The sequence below is a fragment of the Bidens hawaiensis genome, unplaced genomic scaffold (assembly GCF_021521415.1).
Source record: "Bidens hawaiensis isolate Kalapana, Puna unplaced genomic scaffold, B.hawaiensis_p1.1 tig00027553_1, whole genome shotgun sequence".
Classification (NCBI taxonomy): domain Eukaryota; kingdom Viridiplantae; phylum Streptophyta; class Magnoliopsida; order Asterales; family Asteraceae; genus Bidens; species Bidens hawaiensis.
The window spans coordinates 220,077-240,199 of NW_027494464.1; the positions used below are offsets into that span (position 1 = coordinate 220,077).

At 39.2% G+C, this 20,123-nt stretch overlaps 1 protein-coding gene across 1 annotated transcript; it reads left to right on the top strand.

Annotated features, from left to right (window-relative positions):
• The first annotated feature begins 15,067 nt into the window (after positions 1-15,067).
• Positions 15,068-18,571, top strand: LOC143575623 (uncharacterized). Its single transcript, XM_077059942.1, has 8 exons — positions 15,068-16,348; positions 16,429-16,533; positions 16,609-16,761; positions 16,836-16,999; positions 17,692-17,839; positions 17,923-18,045; positions 18,121-18,208; positions 18,318-18,571. The coding sequence occupies exons 1-8, from the start codon at positions 15,068-15,070 to the stop codon at positions 18,482-18,484; spliced, it is 2,229 nt and encodes a 742-aa protein (XP_076916057.1). The 3' UTR covers positions 18,485-18,571.
• The last annotated feature ends 1,552 nt before the right edge of the window (positions 18,572-20,123 follow it).

Sequence of the window (20,123 nt, forward strand, 5' to 3'; positions counted from 1 at the left end):
AAGTCTAGATTATAAGTTAGCATAATTAATAAGTAAATTATTATATATAATATATATATTACCGGAAAAGCAGGGCAGAACAGGATAGAAGACGAAGGCAAAGAGAGAGGAGACGGCAGAGGAAGAACAACGGCAAGGAGTAAGAGAGAACAGGAGAGTTTAAGTGCTTTGTGTGTGTTGTGTTAGGAAATTAACATTATTATTTATAGGGAAACCCTAGGGAACACAATTCCTAGAAAAGGGGAAAAGATCTCCAAAAAGTAAAAGATTCCAAAAGCAAAAGATATCAAAAGATATGGCAGCTGCAGGGGGCAAAGGAAAAGCTGACAGGTAACAGTAAACAGGCATGGGCGGGTCAGATAAAGGTACTGGTCAAGCATGGAAAAAGCAGATCTCAAAAGATAATGTCAGTCACTTTTTCTACCAACCAATGGGGTTGGTGCGCATGCTGCGCCGAAAGTAACTTTTCAGACATAAGATAGGTCAGGTCAACAGCACAGAAGATAAGACATCACAAAAGCAAACGGCTAGATTAAACAGAAGAAAACTCAAAGGGTTTAGCGCGAGAAAGCATCGAGCGCACGCGCGAGGGCGAAGGCAGACACAGAAGGTCAAGAGTGCGCGAGCGCGAAGGCAGACAGAAAACAGTCCACAGCGCGCCGTGGGAAGAACTAAAATCCTTAGCGCGTCGCGGGAAGAACTACCATTCTTAGCGCGTCGCGGGAAGAACTTCCGTTTTTAGCGCGCTGCGAGAAGAACTACAATTCTTAGCGCGTCGCGGGAAGAACTACCGTTCTTAGCGCGCTGCGAGAAGAACTACAATTCTTAGCGCGCTGCGAGAACAGTTCGCCTCGCGTATCGCAGGAACAACTGGTCTTCGCGCAGGCTTCCTTGTAAGGAGTCTGGCGCGTGGAGCTGCGCAGACAACCTTAGGCGGGAAGAAACAAAGGACACAAAAATAAGAGAAGGGGGTTCAAGGCTTAAGGGCGGGACGGCGACAAGAGAGAAAAGAAGGCGGAAAGAGAGAAGAAGAGGGACGGGACGGCGGAAAGGAAAAGAGAGGAAGAGGCGGGAAGGAAAATATATTATTATTAAAAATAAAGTATAAGTATAAATAAATATTAAATCATAAAAGAAAGAGATCGGATCAGAGAAACGGGTACCTGGGTCGGGTCGGATCGGGTCAGATGTCACAGTCTCCCCTACTTTAAGAAATTTCGTCCCGAAATTTATCTCGAAGTAGGTTGCGCAGAGAACAGGTGCGGGTACTTGATCTTCATTTGATCTTCCCTTTCCCATGCAAACTCGGCTCCGCGCTTGGACTCCCAGCGAACTTTCACGATAGGGATACGACTGCGCTTGGTTTGCTTAACCTCGCGATCCATAATCTCAACAGGCTTCTCAACGAAATGCATAGATTCATCAACTTGAACTTCATCAAGTGGAATGTGAAGGTTCTCGTCAGCTAAACACTTCTTGAGATTGATACATGGAACGTTGGATGCACATTACTGAGCGCGGGCGGCAGGTCTAGTCTGTAGGCAACTTTTCCCACACGCGCGAGAATCTTAAATGGTCCAACATATCGAGGAGCAAGCTTACCTTTCTTCCCAAAGCGGACAACACCCTTCCAGGGCGACACTTTGAGGAGAACAAGATTACCAACTTGAAATTCGAGAGGCTTTCGCCTGCGATCTGCGTAACTCTTCTGCCGGCTTCTGGCAGTCAACAGATGATCACGGATCTTGGCGATTTTATCGGTTGTCTCTTGAACAAGTTCGGGTCCTGTGATTTGAGCTTCACCCACTTCGCTCCAACAAATCGGGGAGCGGCACTTACGACCGTAAAGTGCTTCAAATGGGGCCATACCAATACTGGAATGATAGCTGTTATTATAAGAGAACTCGATCAAAGGCAGGTGCGAATCCCAATTACCTCCAAAATCAAGAACACAAGATCGGAGCATATCCTCAAGAGTTTGAATAGTTCGCTCAGACTGACCGTCAGTCTGAGGATGATATGCCGTACTCATGTCCAAGCGAGTTCCTAGCGCAGATTGGAGAGATTTCCAAAAGCGAGATATAAAACGGCCATCGCGATCGGATATGATGCTCAAAGGAGTACCATGGCGGCAGACAATTTCCTTGACATAAAGCTGCGCGAGTTGCTCAACACGGTAGTTTTCACGAATGGGCAGAAAGTGAGCAGACTTAGTCAAACGATCCACTATTACCCAAATGCTATCATGTTTGCTTGCTGTCAAAGGTAACTTGGTAATAAAGTCCATCGCTACACATTCCCATTTCCACGTAGGAATTTCTGGTTGTTCGAGCAAACCAGATGGGCGTTGATGTTCAGCTTTTACCTTAGAACAAGTTAGGCATCTAGCTACGAACACAGCAATATCCTTTTTCATACCGGGCCACCAATAAGTAATGCGCAAATCCTTGTACATCTTATCAGCGCCGGGATGAATAGAATACCGAGATTTATGCGCTTCACTCAGGATATCAGCGCGAAGATTCTCATCAAAGGGAATCCAGATGCGATAGAGATAGCAGAGAATTCCACTCAGATTAGGGACAAAGTGTGCTTCCGCGCCACACGCTAACTCGGCGCGAAGGTTACCATTACTGATGGATGCGCGCTGCGCGTCACGAATGCGCGATTCAAGGTTGCTTTGGATCGGCGCGAAGTGAAGCTGCGTGCGCGGCAAGATACAGTTAAGCTGGCTGGGTTTACGGCTGAGCGCATCAGCTACCACGTTAGCCTTACCAGGATGATACCGGATCTCACAATCGTAATCGCTGATGAGTTCGTTCCATCGGCGTTGCCTCATGTTGAGTTCCTTTTGATCAAAGATATGCTGAAGGCTTTTATGGTCAGTGTAGAGGATACACTTAGTACCATAAAGGTAGTGTCTCCAGATCTTCAAGGCAAAAACAACTGCGCCTAGTTCGAGGTCGTGAGTTGTATAATTCTTTTCAAGAACCTTGAGTTGCCTTGATGCGTAAGCGATAACCTTGCCTCGTTGCATAAGAACACAACCGAGACCTTGGTTGGAGGCATCGCAGTACACGACAAAATCAACATTACCCTCAGGTAGCGCAAGGACAGGAGCTTCACACAACAAACGCTTGAGCGTTAGAAAGGCTTCTTCTTGCTTCGAGCCCCAAATATACGGTTTACCTTTGTGCGTTAGAGCTGTTAAAGGCAAAGCGATCTTCGAGAAGTTCGAAATGAAGCGCCGGTAATAACCAGCTAAGCCCAGAAAAGAACGGATCTCGGTAGGAGTGGTCGGCGTAATCCAGTTCTTGATTGCTTCAATCTTGGATGGGTCGACATGAATACCCATCTTGTTTACAACATGGCCAAGAAACTGTACTTCATCCGACCAAAATTCACACTTAGAGAGCTTGGCAAAGAGCTGCTCGGCTCTAAGCTTTTGCAATACCAACCGAAGATGTTGCTCATGCTCGGCTTTGGTCTTAGAATAAATCAGAACGTCATCGATAAACACAATCACGAATTTATCCAAGAAAGGCCTACACACCCGATTCATTAGATCCATGAAAACGGCGGGTGCGTTGGTTAAACCGAAGGACATGACCAAGAATTCAAAATGGCCATAACGAGTTCGAAAAGCAGTCTTCGGAACATCCTCATCGCGGATGCGCAACTGGTGATAGCCAGAGCGGAGATCAATCTTGGAGAAACAAGAGGCACCTTGGAGTTGATCAAAGAGGTCGTCAATACGCGGTAAGGGATACCGGTTCTTAATGGTGAGTTTGTTCAACTCGCGGTAATCAATACACATGCGAAATGAACCATCTTTCTTTTTAACGAACAACACCGGAGCACCCCAGGGCGAAGAGCTAGGGCGAATGAATCCTTTAGCGGTCAATTCTTGAAGTTGGCTTGCTAATTCTTGCATTTCAGCGGGTGCAAGACGGTAAGGAGATTTGGCTACGGGAGAAGCACCAGGGACAAGATCAATACGGAACTCGACTTCACGAGCGGGAGGGATACCAGGAAGATCATCAGGAAAAACTTCAGGGAAATCACGCACAACAGGGATATCGCGAAGCTTTTTCTTTCCTTCATCGGGTTTAACCACATGGGCTAAGAATGCAATACACCTTTTCCGCATGAGCCTTCGGGCTTTGGCGCAAGACATAAGTTTAAGACCACTGGAGGGTTTCTCGCCATAGATGTGAAGATCACCGTTTTCTCGGGGAATGCTAATCAACTTCTTGGCGCAAATAACTTCGGCGCGATTATTCGAGAGCCAGTCCATACCAATGATAACATCAAAGCTTCCAAGAGGCATGGGGATGAGGTCGATCAGAAAATCGTTTTCGTTAAGGTTAAGCGTGCAATCTTTAATCACTGAGTTAATTAAAACAGTTTCGCCATTAGCCAATTCAACTGAAAAATTTTCTTTTAAATCGATGCGCGGTCGCGCAAGCTTCTGCTCAAACGCGCGAGAGATAAAACTTCGATCGGCGCCAGTATCAAAAAGTACAGAAGCATAAAATCCGTTAAGTAAAAATGTACCATTAACTACGTCATTATTCGCTTGCGCTTGGTGCGCGGTTATGTTAAAAGCTCGTCCACGCGTCACTTGGTTCGAGATTTGGTTCACCGGATTCGCTTGCGTAATCTGAACTTGTAGTCTCGGGCACGCATTCCGGAAATGACTGGGATCACCGCAGTTAAAGCACGATCTGGGACGTGGGTTTTGGTAGGTTGGTTGTGGGTTCTGCGGGTAGACTGGTGGTGTTTGCGCAATTGGATTGGCGGGAAGAACTCTACAGTTTTCCGCCATGTGACCAGCGCGGCCACATCGGTGACAAAGTCGACACGGGGTTTGGGTTGGGTGGTGAAATCTATAGGTTGGGCAAAAGGGGTGGTTTCCTGTGTAAGGTTTCTTAGTTGGCGGGGCAGGGAGTGCCGGATTGGTTAAGGCATAGTTATGGACTACAGGAGGTGTTGGGTAGGTTGACAGTGGGTTAGGCGCGTAAACTGGAGGTTGGTAGGTGGGTTGCTGGACAATGGGCGGGTTGGTAAGCGCATAGGCTTTGCGCCTGCGCTTGAGGTTGTTACGGTTTGAGGGTTCTGGTTTGGTTTCTGCTGGTTCAGGGGTAGTCTTGGTGGGTTTGGTCTTCTCAGTTCCCCGCAGGAACAGGGTTCCTGCTCTGACATGTTTGTCGCTGAGCACAGCGGCCAACTCGATGGCGTCAGAGAGGGTTGCTGGGTTTCTGGCCCATACAGAATCTTGAATTTCCATGGGGAGACCCCCAAGGAATTTCTCTATGGCTCGGCGGGAAGGGGTAACAAGGTGAGGGACAAGCAGGCTTAGTTCATGGAAGCGCGTCGCGTACTCGCGCGCTTCACCACTGTATTGCTTAAGATTCCAAAATTCCTCCTCCAGGCGCTTAACTTCGTTGGGAGGGCAGAATTCTCGCGTCAGAATTTCCTTGAATTCCTCCCATGTCATGCTAGAAGCAGCTTCTGCGCCACGCGCATGAGCTGCTCCATTCCACCATGTAAGCGCTCTGGATTCCAGAACACTGGAAGCATATAGGGTTCGTCTGTCTGATGGGCATTGGGTATGGAGGAAAGTGTTTTCAATCTTCTCGAGCCATTGGAGCATCACGGTGGCTCCTTCAAGCCCTGTGAACTTCGGAGGGTTACCCGCATTAAAGGACTTAATGTTATAACTGGAGGTATTGTTTTGGCTCAAAGCTTGGGCTATTGCGGCGGCCATTTCCTGGGAACGTTGCTGTCTACGCATGCGCGAGGCTTCTCTTCTCTGAAATCGGCGAGATAGCGGAGGCATTCTATAAAAGTTTTAATTTTTAGTTAATATCTTGGTTTTAGCGCAAAGTATAACCTCGAAAAGTTTGGTTTCGCGGAGTCAGTTACTGTCAAAAGTTAAAAGTAAAATAAATGACCCTAAATGCAGACTTAATAAAGGTAACAAATTCGAATCAAGAATCGACAATTCATGTATCACCATGACTTTCCGAATTCCCAATTTAAAATATATGAGCAAACGAGTATTGGAGATTGACGATTTATGTATCACCATGACTTTTCAATCTTCAATATAAAATATACAAGAAAATGAGTATTGGAGGTTGACAATTCATGTATCACCATGACTTTTCAAGTCTCCAACCTCAGAACATAATCGTAAATGGAAATTGAAAATCAACTATTCATGTATCACCATGACTTTTCGGATTTTCAAATCCCAACAAACGAATATGCAAGAAAAATCAATAAAAATCGAAATTCAGCAAAAATCGAAATATCGCGAAATAAATCATAAAATCATACGCTGCGTTTGCGCAAGCATATTTATAAATAACGAGTAATTAACAATAAGCGCGCAAACATGAGATTTTTCTCATGCGCGAGAAGGGACTCTTAGGTATTCTAGGCCGTTACGTCTAACCACCTATCCTAAAGTCAACGAGCTCTGATACCAATCTGTAACACCCCGACCAAAGGCGGATTATACATCGGGGCGCCACATATTGTTTCATTACTCGTGACACTATTGGGTGTCAATATTTAATAAATATATTCATTCACGCACGCGCAACGTAAACACAAGATAACATAAATCAACATAAATCAATATATTATAAGGCAAAATATTCGAACAACAATAACTTGTCTTGATACATTTTAATCTAGGTCCAAAAGTATAAACGTCCTACGTGTCCACAAGCTCCAAATGTAGCTACAGCAAACCTGAACATGTGTTAAAATAAAACGTCAAACACTTGCGTGTTGGTGAGAAATCAAGTTTAATACAATACATAGATAACAATAAATCTGCGCGCAACATGTGTATGTCTGGTTTTCAACAAGGGTGTAATCCGATCGGGACCAACTCTAAGATTCATACTCATAGACTGCCAGTGCTCACAATTGAGCTCACAAACAAGAAAGACTGTGCAAGTGTAAACAAAAGAGAAAATCATAAACGATTGTTCTCCCGTGTTCATCTAATGGTACCATGAGAACTGCGGAATAGACCGACAAGACGGTTAATGATCCACACATACAAATAAACAGCCAAGTCTACGTCCTCAACACATGGGATACTGCGCGACTAAAGTTCATAAACAAGTTTAAGACTCTAAGTTTGTATGAACACATGAACATCCCAAAACATTAAAAATAAAAAGGGATTAGGTACGAGATTACTCACTTGATAAACGGTGTGGTGAAAGATAAAGCAAGAACCAACTTTAAACAAGCACAAGTTAACCTATAAATAAGATTATTGTTTTAATGATTGGTTTTAAGTCTAGATTATAAGTTAGCATAATTAATAAGTAAATTATTATATATAATATATATATTACCGGAAAAGCAGGGCAGAACAGGATAGAAGACGAAGGCAAAGAGAGAGGAGACGGCAGAGGAAGAACAACGGCAAGGAGTAAGAGAGAACAGGAGAGTTTAAGTGCTTTGTGTGTGTTGTGTTAGGAAATTAACATTATTATTTATAGGGAAACCCTAGGGAACACAATTCCTAGAAAAGGGGAAAAGATCTCCAAAAAGTAAAAGATTCCAAAAGCAAAAGATATCAAAAGATATGGCAGCTGCAGGGGGCAAAGGAAAAGCTGACAGGTAACAGTAAACAGGCATGGGCGGGTCAGATAAAGGTACTGGTCAAGCATGGAAAAAGCAGATCTCAAAAGATAATGTCAGTCACTTTTTCTACCAACCAATGGGGTTGGTGCGCATGCTGCGCCGAAAGTAACTTTTCAGACATAAGATAGGTCAGGTCAACAGCACAGAAGATAAGACATCACAAAAGCAAACGGCTAGATTAAACAGAAGAAAACTCAAAGGGTTTAGCGCGAGAAAGCATCGAGCGCACGCGCGAGGGCGAAGACAGACACAGAAGGTCAAGAGTGCGCGAGCGCGAAGGCAGACAGAAAACAGTCCACAGCGCGCCGCGGGAAGAACTAAAATCCTTAGCGCGTCGCGGGAAGAACTACCATTCTTAGCGCGTCGCGTGAAGAACTTCCGTTCTTAGCGCGCTGCGAGAAGAACTACAATTCTTAGCGCGTCGCGGGAAGAACTACCGTTCTTAGCGCGCTGCGAGAAGAACTACAATTCTTAGCGCGCTGCGAGAACAGTTCGCCTCGCGTATCGCAGGAACAACTGGTCTTCGCGCAGGCTTCCTTGTAAGGAGTCTGGCGCGTGGAGCTGCGCAGACAACCTTAGGCGGGAAGAAACAAAGGACACAAAAATAAGAGAAGGGGGTTCAAGGCTTAAGGGCAGGACGACGACAAGAGAGAAAAGAAGGCGGAAAGAGAGAAGAAGAGGGACGGGACGGCGGAAAGGAAAAGAGAGGAAGAGGCGGGAAGGAAAATATATTATTATTAAAAATAAAGTATAAGTATAAATAAATATTAAATCATAAAAGAAAGAGATCGGATCGGAGAAACGGGTACCTGGGTCGGGTCGGATCGGGTCAGATGTCACAACCATGACTGCATTATTCAATCTACACTGTGACTGAATTTTATCAAGCACTGATTAAAGTTGGAGTTCAACCAGGAGACAAATGGCTAAAACGGGAAGAAGAGGAAGCACTGATTGAACAAGTATTAGGCTTCGATTTGATTTTTGAAGTCCGGTTGACGATGAGGACTGCAAATCAACCTTCAAATTTCAAATATTGACTTCTTGAACATTGATTGGGCACCGATTGAACAATATTAGGCTTCAATTTGAGTTTTGAAATCCGATTACAACGACGTAGACAATATATGGACGAACGTGATGTATCAGTGGGGACTGACGAGTTGAAGATGTTTGTTTAACAGTTACCGATGGTGGCCCCCTAGTGTTTATGAGAAGCTGTACGGTGGCGCCATTTAATGGTGGCGTGGCCTAGGGTTCATCAGTTAGTGTCTTAAGGTGTTTAACAGGTTAGAGACGAGCACAAGTATCAAACATGAAAACGACTTGTTTAACAATTGACTTTGATGATTTGAGCATGACAGTTGTACGTTGTATTTACCAAGGAGAAATGATGTACTCTAGCCTCTTAATTTTAACTATTTTAAAAAAAAAGTATAAAATTGTATAACACGCTTTTTTGCTAAGCATGTCTTATCATATCTAAACAAGTGCCAATTATGACAGCCCCGTGGCGGTGTGTTTTAGGGGTGCTATGCTGGTTGGGGTGAGGGAGACGAGGGAGATAAAGTGCTTTTTATTGTTACTATTGTTGTTGCTATTAAGAGAAAATTAACAAAATGTCGTTGCCGTAAGCTGGTCAACTAATGGATGGGCACACTTGTACGCACTGCAAAAGTACGCTATCACTAATCACTCAATTTACGAATTGAATCTGCAAAGTGTCCCCGCCCATATAGCACAAGGGCACAAATCATAATTTTCTCTTTAAAGTATTATAAAGTTAATAAAAAAAAGAGCATAATATTACGTAAATGTTTTTGTAGTATAATGAAGTTTTAGGTTTTATTTATAGAAAACACTGGTCATGCCATAGTTATTGTTTACTTCGCATGCACACTATTCGTCATTAATGAATGGGTGTTAAAAAACTATGTTATATATATGTAAACTTACACTTTTACCTTTAAAGTTAAACATAAAATAATCCACATGCATCCTGCATTTTCTTTCAAAACCGATGACCAACAACCCACCGCAAAACACAACATCATCATGTCCCCAAACTATCACGTTGCAACCCTCGCTCGCCTCTTTGACATGTATATCACGAAAGTGGCAACGGTGAGCCCTCAATCACAAAATTCTTAATTAGATTCACTCTCACATGTTTTTTGTTTTGATCATTCATCACCAACCAACTGTGTCTTTTAGTGGGTGTTTGGGATTCTATATTTTGGCTCACTTATGACTTTTAAACTTTTTGAAAAGTTAAATGACGTTTGGGAGTTCTTATGATGTGAATGGAGAAATTGGATAAGTTATTACTTTTTTAAGTTATGACTTTTCCATAAGTCATAAGAAGGCCAAAATAAGAAATCCCAAACACCTGGTAGAGATGACTTGTATTGACCACTTATGTTCAAATTTAGAAGGATGTTCAACACATAGGTTACAAATGGTGTTGAGCTTGTGCTAGACTATGCTAGATCTAAGATATGTTTACAGCTCCGTATTTTTATTGTTTTTTGGAATCTTGATATATGGATCAATGAATTAATTTTAAGAATATGAAAATATCATGTGAATGTTGATACACAAAAGTAAGGTGGGTGAAAATATTTGGAATTGTTTGCTAAAAAAGCCAAGAAAAGAGAGAACAAAAATCTTCCAAATGGTTGGACGGATTCTTACTTCGGGCCTGTTTGTTTGAGGTCTTTACAGGACCATTCAGAGATATATGTATGATTCGCTCAGACTTGGAAGTGTTTGGTTTAATAAGAGGGTATGTCTGAAAGCTGAATGGGCCTCTTACCCATTCAGATTCATAACAGCGCTGAATGGTAAGGAAGACCTAATTGCCCTGCGTCATACCCTTCTCACCTTCAATTAATTCCACGCACTTCCCCTTTCGTCGTCTCTGCCCCTTTGAACGCACAAACAAGCAGGTCGATTTTAACCTATTCGACGCCATTCAAGGTACAATTTCTACTCGATTCCAATCCTTACACTCATTGATTTAGGTTTTTCTCTAACCTTTAGGGTTTGGATATGGTTTCAATGCATTTACGTTTATGTATAATAGACATATATTTTTTTTAAGTAAACAACTTTGGTAGGTTTCAAATAAAGATAGTGTTTGTAGACCATTAATGGGTGTTGATCATCACATTAACATCTCTCTAGTTCTATTCAGATTTAATTTCTGATTAATCGATTTCTGGTTTAATTTCTGATTTCTATTTTAATTGATTTCTATTGAATATGAGTCATTTGTTTTTCTTTTTCATTTGATGTGAATTTTAGAATATTGAATTGTTGCAGCAATGTACAACTACAAGTTTTTTGAACTTGGGATTAAAATGAAATTGGAGAAAGTAGAAAGCCAGACCCTTTACAAAAGGTTGGTAAAATGGTATGGAGCAAAGGGTGCAGGGAGCTAAGTAATCAATCTTTAAAGTTAAGCTAAAAAACTTGTTAACTTTTTTTATGCATATATTTAATTTGTGATTATAAATATGCTATAAACATGGGAATCATGTTTCATGTATGCCCTTGATTTGTTACGTTGCCAAACAGAAATCTTGTTAGTGCCTTGTGAAATGCAGCAGTTTAGATGATCTTTTAGTCCATTATGAGAAGTGTTACGTGTGCACAAGGTTAGTATGTTTACATTCTTTGAAATGAGCTTGATGATTGTGAACTGGTATAACCATAAAACAATGGATATGCTCTTTATTATACAAATATATGATATGAAAATCGTCATTTTAAACAACCAGAGATTGTATCTTTTCAGTAGTGTTAGTGTGTGACTAATTGAGTATGATTTCAACGTTTTGAGATATACAGCTGATATGGGCCCAATTTCTATCAGAAATTTGGACCCAGTTAAAAAGTGAGTAATCGGAGGCGAACTCCAGACCCATGCAAGTGGATGCTGGGGATTAACATCAATTGAGTTTATGTTATAAAATTGCATTTGGGGTGTAAGAATGGTTGCATTTGTTGTAACTGATTCGTAAAAAAGTTGCATTTACTTTAAAAAAAAGGTTCAATTTTTGTTATTAAAAAGGTAATAATGGTTGCATTACGTCAAGGTTGCATTTTTGTAACCGAAGTATAATCAAAGTTGCATTAGAATGTAAAAAGGTTGCATTTAAAAATGTTGCACAATATTCAAAAAAAGTTGGTTATAATAAAAGTTTGTTTTAACTTTTAAGATGTATTTTGGTTGGTTGTAATGAAAGTTCGGTCATTCTGTACAGTTATTAAGATCATGACTAAACGAATATATTTCATTCAGCACGAAATAGCTTGTAGGGGTAAATAGTCATTCTGCATAGTCATTCAGATGTCATACCAAACAGCACTTACTGGTTCAGCACTTACCGGGTCAAAGCTTCTTAATCATTCAGACCTCTTAATCATTCAACACTAAATGGTTCAGCACTTGCCAAACAGCCCCAAAATTTGTCTCTCACAAATAGGGCTGAGCACGGTTCGGATCGGTTCGGTTATTAGGCGAAATCCAAATCAAAACCGAAGTAATTGGTTATTTGAATACGCAAACCGTTCGGTTTACGGTTTTCGGTTTCGGTTTGGTTATTTACGGTTTTTTTTTCAATTATGTGTTGACATTGAAAAAAAAATTAAGAAATGAAAATGAATATTTTAAGCTTGTATAAGAACGTGCTGGAGTGCCACAATCCACATATATATTGAATTCAAAAAACAAAAATAGGCACGTGTTACGTAAAACTATACGAATGCAAAGTTGCTAAATAGAGTTTAAAAATTAAAATACGTTAAAAGTTTAGTCCTGATCTTCATTCATCAACTTATTTATCTATAATAAAAGTTTAGTCTATTTCTCATCATCTTAATAATCTTTATTATCATCAATCGGTTCGGTTCGGTTTTTTTTTGTTTTTTAAAAATGGATAACCGAATTGAAACCGAAATTTCGGTTTTTCAAAACAACAAAAAATTAACCGTCGGTTAATGCTCCGGTTCGGTTTTTCGGTTAATTCGGTTTCGATTCGATTAATTCGGTTTTCTGCTCACCCCTACTCACAAATATGTTTGTTATCATATGTCCAAAACACCAACCTTCACCAGCTTAGCAAGGTTTTAACATCACTACAAACATAGTTATTGATTTGAATTTTGTCTTAACGAATAGGATAGATACAAATGTATATCTTTTCGTTCCCAGACCAGTACTCCATATGCTTAAGTTATAAGGTATGTTTAAATTTTGAGCTATTGTTGTTTTTATCATCCCCACATAACGTTAAGCTCAAACACACTTTTAATTTGTTGTTTTCGTGCAAGATAGAAGAATTACTAGGCTTGTTGGGGGAATGCATACGAAAGTGAACAAGAGTTAGAAAAGATTAAAAAGAACATGTGTAGTTTTTATATGTTATGATTTAGAGTAGTATTTATATTAAGTTATGTAATCATTTAGACATTAATGGATTAAGAATTAGGATCAAATACATTTTATTTTTAACATGAAAACAGTGAGAACCAATTTATTGTTATTATTAGGTTTATTTTTATAAGTGTTTGCAATTATTTTTTGTTAGTATTTGCTACTTTTTGATTATGGGACGTTATAAGTATTTGCTTATTTATATTTTGTTGTTATTATTAGATTTTTCTTTTGTTGATATAAGTATTTGTTGGTATTTGCTGTTATTGTTTTGTTCTTAATTTTGATTCTTTTGTTGTAATTTTTAGGTTTTTTTCTTTGTTATTATAAATAATTGTTTATGTAGATTGGTATTGTAGTTGGTATTGTTTCTTACGTTCTTATTTTTTTATAAATTGTTATTATTTCCCACGTTCTTATGTTAAGACTGAAATGCACATGAACCTTCCCCGATGGATTAATGTTTGCAATCTGATTTTGTACAAGTAATATGCGGCTTTATCCGAGTTGAGATGCTGAATCCGATGAAGTGGCCATAGATAGTGGGGTTTGCCCAAATACCTAGGAAGAAGTTGCATCGAAGTCCTCTTGTTAAATTGACTTGAACGATGACTATGTCGATTTAGACCTTTAGGATGATAATGGTTAAACAAATCGAACCACATCAATAGTTATATGACTATAATACCCCATGAGTGAACCCTTCTACCACCCTGAAGTCATAACCTGCTGTCACATCTTATCCCCCATTGTATTGATTTTACGGTACCTAGAGGTGTGGGCGTGTTTCTGCAGAGTACCGCCTTGTCACCTCACTTTCATACAACACACGACCATATCTTTATATAAAACTTATATCCTAACAAAACTATTAGTAATAAAATGATAAAGGAGATTCCCTTGAAATCTTGAATATTATCAATATATAGTTAGGATTTGGATGGGCGTAGAAGTGTTCATCGGATTTGATAACACATTATTCAGATTTAAAAATTTTAGGATGCTATCCGAAATTTGATTCAATCCAAATTAGAGATATTTTATTAGATAAATTCGGATTCGGATAAAATCCAAATAATCATAAATTAATGGAATAATACTAAATCAACCGAATAACAATTTTTTCTAATTTTTGGCTCATAACATTTTATTAGTTTGGAATCACACTAACCATACACAACAGAAAAATTCAATGTTTAAACTTTAAACACTACTCTACGTAAACATATAAAACAGGAAAATGCCATTAAAAAGATGTAATTTATTCGGATTAAATGGATATCCGAATAATCCAAGCAATCCGAATTTTAAAATGGATATCCGAATAATCCAAGTAATCGGATCAAATGAATTAGTTATTCGGGTGAATATGATTAGAACAACCAAATAAGAATTCTTATCAAATTTATTTCGGTTTTGGTTCGGATATCAATTTTTTTTTCCCGGATCTTTTCAAATTCCCAATTTCCCGTACACGGAGATTACAGTTACGTGAAAGGGACGCAATGCCGCCACGTGTAATCCAGGCTGGCATTCCACGGAATCAACAATCAAAACAACAAAAATGGCGTTTTTGCTGCTCCCCTTCTTCCCCATAATCCCCTTCTCTCTCTCCATCTGCATCTTTCCTATTTCGTACACACACATTTCTCACCACCACTCATTTCATTTCAGGTTCTTCATTCTTACATGTTCCATTTCCATTATGTTAGATTTAATTGTATCGTTAGGGGGCTGATCAAATCAGGAATGTTGTTTGTCATATGAAATCATCAGGGTTTTAACGTAACCAAATGAACATAACCTCCTCTCCGGGTTCACTACGGAACCCTCGCGTTAAGATCTTATGCAGTTTTAATGGTACCATATTACCCCGCCCGCAGGACGGTATACGTAGGCGGTGAGTCACGGATACTGAGTGTTCCCAGAGATATCGGATTTGACGAATTGATGGCAAGGATGAAGGAGTTGTTTGAGGGTGTTAGTATTATGAAATATAAGCAACCAGATGAGGATCTTGATGCTCTTGTGTCGGTTGTCAATGATGACGACGTAACCAATATGATGGAGGAGTTTGATAAGTTGGGGCCCCGCGATGGGTTCGCGAGACTGCGAGTGTTTTTGTTCTCAAGTTCGGAACTTGACGACCCGTTACAGTTTCTTGATGTCGATGGTAATGAAAGGAGATATGTAGATGCGTTAAACAGTCTTAACGACTTTCAAATAACAGATGATGTGCAGTATTTTGACCCGATGGCACCGGTTAACTTGCATCACTTAACTATCCCTCATTTGGGTTCACAGAGCCTGGTTTATTACTCCCCGAGGCATCAATCTCCGCCTTCGTGTGCATGTTACCACGGACCTTATGCTGGTGACTCAGACCGAATATATGTTAATCAGTATTCACCGGTTGACCACCAGTCCCGATCGCCAGACAATGTTCCTTGGTTGCCTAACAACATGCTTCATGGTACCAACATGTTTGATGGAAACAATGTTTGTGACCACTGTCCCCCTCCGTTTCCCCAGCCGTTTTACCTTAAAGATTCGGCTATTGCAGTGGGTCCCACCGCATATCCAGATACCCACCCGCCTTATGTGCGTCACAGGCACGAGTTTACGAATTATGGGAATTTTCCATATGCTTATGGGCCCTCGAATTCAAATTCTTTATGGAGAGATATTCAAAGTCCGGTTATCGGGTCTCCATCTAACGAAGCATCTATTTCACCTCAAGAAAATGGTGTTTTGAAAAGTCCATTAGTGGAATCACCTCCTAAGTTAACCGGTTATAACAGGGTCGACATTCCAGATTGTTACCCTGTACGCCCGTTAAAATTGATCCCAAAATCTTACAATGTAGAGGATCACCACATGACTTTTGAACCCGTTCAGTCTACTGCTAACTTGATAAACTCAAACCCTAACGAATCTGTAGTCAGGTATGACCGATCGCCAGCTTTAGTTGACCGAAAAGCTCATGGGCCCGAGTCATTGATCAAGACAGAGGGAAGCCGGTTGAATGCTGAAGTGAATGTTGAACGTGTTCTTCATTCTCCTGAAAAGGAAGAAATTAAAATTGAGAGATTGAATTATATACCCGAAATTGTTGAATCGGTTAAAAAAGTGGCTTTAGAAAGTGGTGATGAAGAAAAAAATGATGCTAAAGAAAATACTGAGAAATCTGCTGAGGTCAATGAGGAAACAACCCATGAGTTGGATGTTGCGGTGAGTAAACTACTGTTTTACCCTCATAACATTTTGATGCGAATTAGTATTTATTATTAATTATTAATTAAACATTTTAGGATGCACCCGAGGATTTGGAGTTGGATTCTGATACTGGAACCGAAAGCAATTCCAAGATTGAACAAACGAAAGCCGAAGAAGAAGCTGTTGCTAAGGGACTGCAGGTTCAGTTTCACTTTTATTATTGTTAAAATGTTTAAAAATAGCTTATATTTTATATTGTTAATATTTATGTTTAGACCATAAAGAATGATGATCTGGAGGAAATACGCCAGCTAGGATCCGGCACATATGGAGCAGTTTACCATGGAAAGTGGAAGGGTTCGGATGTTGCAATTAAGAGAATCAAAGCCAGTTGCTTTTCCGGGAAGCCAGCTGAAAGGGAACGCATGGTAATATTTATACAGTCAAATTGTTTTTTTATTAAATTTGGTCATAATTTACAATTATTGTTTTTTGAATACAGATTGCAGATTTCTGGAAGGAGGCTTTGATGTTAAGTTCATTGCACCACCCAAATGTTGTATCGTTTTATGGGATAGTTCGTGACGGGCCTGATGGTTCGTTGGCTACCGTGACAGAGTACATGATTAATGGGTCTTTAAAACAGTTCTTAAAGAAAAAAGATAGGTACAACTTTTGTCACTTTTTAGATGTTTGTAACTGTAACGTTTTTGGTATAGGTGTCAATCGTGTCGGGTTGGCGGTTGAATCGTTAACCCTTACCCGACCCATATATATATTTATGTCAAAGACAACTCTAATCTCGACTAGTTTAAAATTGTGTACCTTGAACATGACCCGCTTATCTAAAGAGGTTGGCAGGCTATAAACTGGTTATAATTGAGTTGTAAATTTGTTAAATGGGTTGTAGCATACAACCAGGGTTGTACGGGTCGATCTGTTTAATTACATAGGTTGACGGGCCAATGGGGTGACATGTTTAACTAATGGGTTACACATAACCCGAAAACAACATGTTTGCTAAACTTGTTGGATATGACAACACAAATCGTGGTTATCTTCATGTCGTGTCGGGTTGGCTGGTTGAATCGTTAACCTGGACACCACTCATTTATATAAACGAGTCAAACATGTTGACGGTTTGACAGGCTGTAAACCGGCTATAATCAAGTTATAAGCAGGTTGACGGGTCGATTTGCTTAGCCAAATCAATTGGGCTGACAGGGAGACATATTTAACTAAACAGGTTACACTGATCAAACCAACACGACCTGTTTATTAAACGAGCTAGATATGACAACCTGATGAGTTTAGTTGGTTTTTGGTTGTCTAAAATATAAAACTATCTTTTTGGGCAGGACTATAGATCGGCGTAAAAGATTAATAATAGCCATGGATACTGCTTTCGGAATGGAATATTTGCATGCAAGAAACGTTGTTCACTTCGACTTAAAATGTGAAAATCTGCTGGTTAATATGAGAGATCCACACAGACCAATTTGCAAGGTATCTATGTGAACTTAGATAAACAACTATATACATGCATCCATACTTGTTGCATATAAATGTTAGTTCTATAAATATTTTAGATAGGAGATCTCGGCTTATCAAAAGTGAAACAACACACGATGGTATCCGGTGGTGTTCGTGGAACCCTACCGTGGATGGCACCTGAGCTTCTTAGTGGAAAAAATCACATGGTAACAGAAAAGGTATATTATTATTACCTTATAACACATATTTTAAGGTAATTTGATATATTGTTGGCATTTTCTTTTCAAAATTAGATTGATGTTTATTCGTTCGGGATGGTCATGTGGGAGTTGCTGACCGGAGACGAACCTTATACAAATATGCATTGTGCTAATGTAATTGGTAAGCGTTAAAAGGATTGTTCGCTTTTAGTTTTATAACGTTGCTTAAGATGTAGGGAATATGATACTTGTACAGTTGTATATTTTATGGCTTGCTTGGTTATTAATAGGAGGAATTGTGAACAACATGTTGCGTCCTACAATACCGACATGGTGTGATCCTGAATGGAAGTCATTAATGCAAAGTTGCTGGTCAGCTGATCCACAAGATCGACCGTCTTTTTTGGAAGTTTCTAGGAAACTAAGAACCATGGCTGCAGCAATAAATGTCAAATGATATGTATAATGCTTCAGATTTTTATCCTATGATTTGGGTCGTGCTTTATTTCCTGCGGGTCAAGTCAAGAAATTCGATTGAAGTGGCAATGGGTCGAAAGTCGCTCAAGGTGCAGTTTTATTTTTTATACAAACCACCTTCAAATCTTTTCGTCTTAAGGATTTAGTTTATTAATATGATAGCATAGTTTTTGTAAACCTATTTAATTATTAAAATTACACATTTAAAAAAAATTATTTATGTGTATATTTATGAACATCATCTTGGTTTATGGACACACTCATAGTTGTGTTTGTGTGTAACAAGCTGGGAGCCTGAGCGGCGAGCCTGAGCTCGTCTAAGCTAGTTTAATTTAAGAAAGTTTTAGCTTGACTTGCTTATAATTCTTTAAGTCCTAGTTGAATAAGTTGTGAAGCTTGAGCTCGACTCATACCCTAGTTTCTATCATTATTAAAAATTTAATTTTTCTTTATCATGGAGTTATGCTAAAAAAAAGTCACTAGGAGACGTCACATCATGTTCAAAATGGGTGGACGTAAAATACGTAAATGCTTCGGAAGAAAAAGGTTTGGAAGCAAAGTTTGAATTAAGACACTCACCCTTAATGATATCCTGGTGCATTATTAAACACGGTCAATTCAACAACTTTAAAACTTTATTTTTTTGAAAAAAGAAAAAGAGCCTGTAACAAATTGTATACTCATATTGAAGAAAAAATCATCGATTTATTGGTATAATTTTTGAAAAATATAATGACGAATAAAAGAAGTATTCTATATTCTAAAAATATGATAAAACCGGTTAGAAGTAAACAATTATAATTATCGACAACTGAGATTCCTATTCGTTTACTGTCTCATTGAAATGATGTAACTAGTTAGTGGTAAACAATTATAATCACTTAATCCTAGTCTTTTTATTTTTTATTTTTTTTATAGAGTTATTATCAATGGTTTATCTCTTATGTTTTTAGACACAATTGTCTTTTTATTAGTTATTTTATTATACTTTATACATAATTATGTAATTATATACTATTATATAAAATAAAAATGATAATATTTATATAATACTAAATAACGCTCGTGAAGTTCACACTCCAGCTCGTTTAGTAGATAAGCTTTAATTTATACTCGAGCCCATGCTACTTTAAACTCGGCTTGTTTCGAGTTTTTTAGTAGCCAATCCTGAGTAGTATACAAGTGACTTGACTCGTTTATCACTCTACTCAAATTGTGTAAAGTGTATTAGGACACGATGAAGATAAAATACGATTGATTGTTATTTAAGCTTAGTGTTGTTGACTTCTATACATTATATTCCCTCACAACATCTATTATAAATACATGAATTAATAAATATATCCGATTACATTCGATATAAGAAAACTTGAGAATTGTTGATATATGTTTGTTTGGATGGTTATTGACTTAGAAGACAAATCCAAAAGGGTCAAATTCCCTGACATCACTAACTGCTCTAAACCTTCATACCTACCATACGCGGTTTGACTTTTGTTTACAAGTCAATATGTCGTTTCCTTACACGTGCCACCATACAAAACCAATTGAAACAAACCAATAACCAATTTTGCAATAATCAATTTCGCTTTAATCAATTTTGGAAGATTGTGTAATAC

Bases quoted from the DNA above. Each gene is read 5' to 3' on its own strand.
- LOC143575623 (XM_077059942.1), top strand. From the start codon at position 15,068: ATGGCAAGGATGAAGGAGTTGTTTGAGGGTGTTAGTATTATGAAATAT. The intron at 16,349-16,428 runs GTGAGTAAACTA...TAAACATTTTAG, and splicing joins CCCATGAGTTGGATGTTGCG to GATGCACCCGAGGATTTGGA. The intron at 17,000-17,691 runs GTACAACTTTTG...CTTTTTGGGCAG, and splicing joins TTCTTAAAGAAAAAAGATAG to GACTATAGATCGGCGTAAAA.